General features: G+C 36.6%; 1 protein-coding gene across 1 annotated transcript; it reads right to left on the bottom strand.

Moving 5' to 3' along the window:
• Positions 1 to 4: 4 nt before the first annotated feature.
• LOC116134798 (lysM domain receptor-like kinase 3) lies at positions 5 to 5650 on the bottom strand. The gene is made up of 13 exons (XM_031420442.1): positions 5511 to 5650; positions 4685 to 5332; positions 4007 to 4043; positions 3891 to 3895; positions 3599 to 3760; positions 3294 to 3478; positions 2367 to 2456; positions 2088 to 2181; positions 1813 to 1964; positions 1639 to 1730; positions 858 to 999; positions 477 to 575; positions 5 to 390 (listed from the first exon to the last, which is right to left on the bottom strand). Exons 2-13 carry the CDS (start codon positions 5316 to 5318, stop codon positions 226 to 228), a joined length of 1857 nt encoding a protein of 618 aa, XP_031276302.1. The 5' UTR covers positions 5319 to 5332; positions 5511 to 5650; the 3' UTR covers positions 5 to 225.
• Between the last annotated feature and the right edge of the window lie 590 nt (positions 5651 to 6240).

Raw genomic sequence — 6240 nt, forward strand, 5'->3', positions numbered from 1 at the left:
CAGCTAGAAAAATAAAAAAGATTATAAATGAACATATTACAGCACAAAATATGAGTTTCTTCCTTCCGAGGCTTTTCTTCAAGCAATAAATAATTTTGTGAAAGCCTTACCTAATCTAAACTATAGCATTTACAAACAATGAGAAATAATGGAATTACTTAATAGGTATTTAGTCACACCAAAAAAAAAAAAAACTTCCATAATGCACGCATGACAGCATTTTCTCTACCTTCCTGACATTAGGTTGACTAGAGCGTGATTTTCATAGAAGGAGCCGACATCCCAATCCTCTGTTGTAGAAGAAAGAGTCATTAGGGCAACCACAATGGATCTCATACTTGGACGCAGTTGTGGATACTCTTGGGTGCACACTTTAGCAAGCTGAGCCATCTGCAATAAAATCAGACACCATGGCTTCACAAAACAGAAATCTTAACACCAAATCTTAAAATATTGTTCCCAAAAGATTTTCTCACCTTCAGGACCGAGTCAAATGGATAGTTATCACCAAGCCTAGGGTCAACAAGTTTACAAAGATCCTCTTTAGGATCAGGTAAATTAAGCACTTCCTCAAACTGTGAAGAAAACCCAAAAGAAAAAATTATAATAAGATAAAATATAATCATGGCGCTCTTTCAAATTCTATTATGAGGGGTGTTAGATAGGCAAACCAACTATAAGCTTGATATGCTACAAAAACCAATTGGCTCATGACTTGAGAGGCAAAGAAATAAAAAATTATAGTTGTCCAGTTTGACACTGACTTGTTTTCAAGTTTCAATATAAGATCAGTGAGCTTTGAGCTCCTTTATTACCACTCTTAGTTACTTCATCAAATAGAGGGTTGACAAACTTACCAAAGCAACAAGGCCCTTTGATTCAGCAGCAGAATCATTTGCTCCTCTGACTATGGCTTCTTTGGCAGAAATTAGTTCATAGAGGACAACCCCAAAGGCATATACGTCTATTTTGGGAGAAACATCACCATATTGAGCATATCTGCAAAAAGCATTACCAAAGTTTAATCACTTCTTTTAACAAGTAAATACATCTTTTGGAGACAGTAAATGCCAAGCTCATCTTTGGAAATGGACCAATTCCTTTTTTTCTTGCAATAACTAATACACAAGAAATTATCAAATTTCAGAACCTAAAACCTAAAACATGAATATAATAAAAATTAAATGTCAACACAGAAAACTCTAAATCATGAAAGATAAATAGCATTAACAGTCTGTACATCCTTCCACATTGGCAGGAACACATCACTCAATGGTCGCCTTCACAGCCTTTTCAACTTCGATCCAGCTGAGATAAACTTGAACATATTTTCTAGGCCCAGCTAAAGCTCTAGCTTTTACGAGCCAAAGAACAAATTGAGCCAACCTTAAATGTAGCAAAACCTGTCTCAGTTAGGCTTGATTGCATCCCTTCCCGGAACTATAGCTCAGATTAACATCACCTAATTACTAAACATTCATGTAAAGTGCCCTGCTTCCTTGGATCATAAATTTGATCCAGGTCACTGTCGCAAGAAACATCCAGATCAACCAATGCCAAAGCTAAAATTCATTCTTTTCTACCAACTACTACTCGATTCAACCTTGAAAAATTAACAAAAATATAGAAGTATCTTACTCTGGAGGCATGTATCCAAATGTGCCCACAAGACGTGTGGGAAGTGATGCACTTCCAACTTCAGTCAGTTTTGTTAATCCAAAATCTGCAACCTGCAACACTAATTATTCAGTACAACAATGCGACGGGCTGTCAGATGTCACCTTGGCAACAGAGACATGATAGTAACCTAACCTTTGCATGGAAGTTCTTGTCTATCAGTATATTTGCTGATTTTATGTCTCGATGGATATAAACAGGAACTGTGTGTTCGTGAATATATTCAAGACCTCTCGCGGAATCAAGCGCAATTTGCACCCTAGAAGACCATGGCAGAGGATCCCTCTCTGAAGACATAGAAACAAAACCATTAAAAAGTTGATTTTTCTTTTTCCTGATAGGCAATCATTGGCATTGCTCTCCATACACTGCCACAAAAAACGTTGTTCATCAGGCACATGTAAACTTGCCTGATCCACGTAAATGTTGGCTTAAGTTCCCATTCTCGATGAATTCATAAACCAGGAAAAGAGAACCCTCGACACAATATCCAATCAAGCGCACCTGCAGTAGATGTCACGTAAGTTATATTGAGTGCCTTGATTATCAAAAGTGGACAATGTTAAAGAAAGTCACCAAAAAAATAAAGCAAACAAAATCATATAAAAGGAAAAAAAGAACTGCATTAAACTACAAAAAGAGAAAGATCGATGATAAAAAAATTCTCTCCAATTAAGAAAGCACATTACCAGATTCAAGTGATGAACGTGTGTCAAAACTTTCAATTCAGCAAGAAATTCTCTTGATGCTTGCATATCCATCTTTTTTATTGCAGCTTTCTGCATCAAGAGTTATAAAGGGATAAGTTTTGCAGAATAGTATATGCAAATTTAGAACATGAAATCAACGTGACATGACCAACGAACACCAATTCTTTTGTATCCATCCCTAAAGAGCATTTACAAATGCAACACTGAAATGTCAGAAAAGGTAAAACGGCCTATGTTATACACTGAGTACTAGCATAGCATATGCTATGGATGTCAATGACATGACCGCCATTCCACTTAAACCTAAGCAAATATCACTGACAGGGCATTGGTTATTCATAACATTACTTAGTAGATTAAAATCCCATTCACTTCTTCCCATCCATTTTGTTGCTCAGTTATAATTGACTAAACCGCAAGAAACTGTTATGAGTCAGCCAACATAATCCTATTTCTAACCTTTCCAAAATGAATGAACTCATGGAAACTGTTCCTCTCATAAGTGACAAAATTGCCCTAGAAAAAAATATCTTGATTAAAAAATTCAGCACATGTAACACTATGCATATTGAAGAGGGTAAGCTTTTGTAATTTTTTTCTAGATACTTTAACTGTCAATTGATAGATATTCAAGCATTCACCTGCAAATATAAAAGGGTGTCCTAATTGTTTCATTCCAATTTGATCCCCAGACAATTTTCTCAATGCATGGCAGGATTATTCAGATCGAAAAATTGTTGTTTTTCATCGACAAGCAAGAACCCAGTCCTTTCTGAAAAATTCCAGCAAGATGCTGAGTTCTGGAGTTAATCAAATAATTATTGTACAATGTTTTATAGGTTGGAAATGCAAATACTTCTTCAAAAATACATTTAAAAGCAAAAGAAAAAGTGTGGGGCTACAGACCTCTCCTCTTAGCTCTGCATAGTAAACAGATCCAAAACCACCTTCTCCAATTTTATTAGCCATACTGAAAGTATCAGTCGCCTTGGCAAGTTCTTCATATGAGAACTCCACAGACTTGTCCACAGTTATCCCTGTAAGCCCTGTGGAAGCACCAGCAGCTGGACCAGGAGATTCCAATGGTTTATCTGAAGAAATTCCAGGAGTCAACCCCAAATGGAGAGAGAAATTAGCAATAAGATCATGTTTAATCATAGTTTGATTCATTATTTTGCTAAACATGAGACCAAAATAATCAGTAAACATACTAGATCCAGCTTGAGCAGACAGATCCTGGGATTGTGTCAAGAGCAGTGTTCCCCCCTTCACCTTATTCTTTCGGTAAAATACAAAATATACACAAACTGCCACTAATGCCACCAAAGCTACTGCTGCCACAGATATGCCAGCAATAACTCCACCAGATACGCCTGCTTATATAAAAAGTAAAAACATCAGCTCAAAGTAGCATCAATTTTCAAGTTAAGCATCTCACTTCAGCATCCTGATTTAAGATACTTGTTATATGACTAATAGCAATGAAGACCAATGTTAAACCACCTGTGCTGCAGAAGAGAAAGAAAAAAAACAACATAATTAGAAATTTTAGAGAAAAAAAAAAAATCTCAGATTAAACAATTGATAAACATGAAATTTTATTCAATTGCGGAAGCTACCTTGATGACTCAAGGGCTGGGTAGACACCATTTTCATCTGCACAAAAAGAAATTAGAATTCAGCTAAGTTCTTGTTGCCTGTAACTGAAATGATTACTTCATAATTTGCCAATAACAACATGGATGAACTTGTAAACAACTTTGGAGATTCAAATAATCCAATGTGCTCTATACCATTTCAATAAACATATGTTGAAAATTGGACTCCCTATCCACCCAAATGCAGTGAAGAAAAATGATCATCAACAATAATCATGTCTTACAAAGCATAAGCCACTACAAATCAGCAATCAAATTAACCAAGTCAGAAAAACATATTCTCCTACTTAAATCCATAGGCATCCTACATATTCCAATATTTTAGCCAAATCAACAAATTCTACTGAAAAAACCTAATGAAAATTCATTCACCTCCCCAAATATTACGCTACAATACAAACAGACCACATAATTTCAAAAAACCTTCCGCAACCAACCTTAAATACTAAAATTCATGATAAACTTCCTCTAATTTTTTTCTGAATAATATCGAAAATCTCCCCTACAAGACAATCTGTGCCTAATTTCTGTAATCATACCAAATATCAAACAAGCTCATCCAATTCTACCCTTCTCATGAAACAATCATTATGCTCTTAAACAATTTTTCATAGGTCCAACAACTAACAAAACAATTACCTACGCCAGGAATAAAAACCAAGCCACTCCCTTGACTGAAATTCACATTACGATTATAACTTTGCAGCAAACTCTGATCCAAATTCACACTTCTCGCAACCGACTCCAAACTATCCCCCGGCCTCAACGGATACGTAACAAACAATCCATAATTCTTCGAAACCTCACTATCTCCACACGAACAATTCACCGTCACATTAAGCTTCCCAGTGTCCGGAATCCTATTCGCGTCATAGCTATTAAAATTCCGCAACCACTCCGCGGTCGTCAAGTTGGCGTAATAAATCTTGGCAATCTTATCGTACGTGTCACCGGAATTAATATTGTAATCGAACACGTGGCCGAGGAATTCGCCGTTGATGCAATCGCAGGGGAACGGGACGTTGATTCTGACACCGGCAGGGAGACTGTCTTTGCTGGTTATGTTCTTGTTGTAATTCAAAATGACCTTGAAATCGATATCTGTCGGGTCCAGGAGAGTTGAATGTAGGGTTTGAGCTATGAAGGTGAGGTTTGAGCCTTCCCAAACGTAGTAGGAGGCTAAAGCTCGGTCACAGCCCTTGCTGCATTGTGATTGAACAGTAACGAAAAAGAGTGACGGCAGTAACAAAAGCAGAACCGAACGGAGGTACATCGGAGAGTTGAAACCCTAAAATTCCGGGNTGTAGGGTTTGAGCTATGAAGGTGAGGTTTGAGCCTTCCCAAACGTAGTAGGAGGCTAAAGCTCGGTCACAGCCCTTGCTGCATTGTGATTGAACAGTAACGAAAAAGAGTGACGGCAGTAACAAAAGCAGAACCGAACGGAGGTACATCGGAGAGTTGAAACCCTAAAATTCCGGGCGCCGCAATTGAGATCGGGACGGGGAATAAGTGTTTGTTAAAAATTGAACCGTTGACTGGTATATGTCTGAATTTTTAGGGATTAAAGAATCGGTTACGGGTTTGAGTAAGGCTCTTGTTTAGTCTGTCATTTTTAAAAAACTATTATTCAAAGTTTAATTGTTTGATTGTCTTGTTTTGACAATCAGAAATAAGCATACATCGAATTCCCGCGGTTTTTTGATGAAAGAATCGTTGACTGGACTCTCTCGAGTATAGAAAATGAAGTACGCGCGGACATATTATTGCTTTTAATTTTTTAATCTTAAGCTGTATTATGGGCGAAATGAGACTTGGGCCAATTAATATCCATACTCTATTTCTGAGTGTACTAAATAAAAGATTTTTATAAACTAACCATCTCACATACTACAAATCCTTCAATAAGTAAAAAAAAAATGTTATAATTCTTTTTTATATACCATAAAACTTTTATCTAAACTAAAAAAATTTGCATATTATATCTATTTGTTATTGTGGAGTATCTTGTATCGTTGAATCGAAAACACAATATTAAAAAGAATGTGAATGGTTTAAAATGAATCATCTTGATGCATGAACACAAACTAGTAAAAGCTTTAGATTTTTCGCCATTAAAAGTTGAAGGTGGACCTCGGGCTTGGGTTATTTGGGCCCAAATGGGTATGAAGCGAGTGAGGTTTGAGTTTAGTAACGTT

This window comes from Pistacia vera, unplaced genomic scaffold, assembly GCF_008641045.1.
Source record: "Pistacia vera cultivar Batoury unplaced genomic scaffold, PisVer_v2 Contig291, whole genome shotgun sequence".
Lineage (NCBI taxonomy): Eukaryota > Viridiplantae > Streptophyta > Magnoliopsida > Sapindales > Anacardiaceae > Pistacia > Pistacia vera.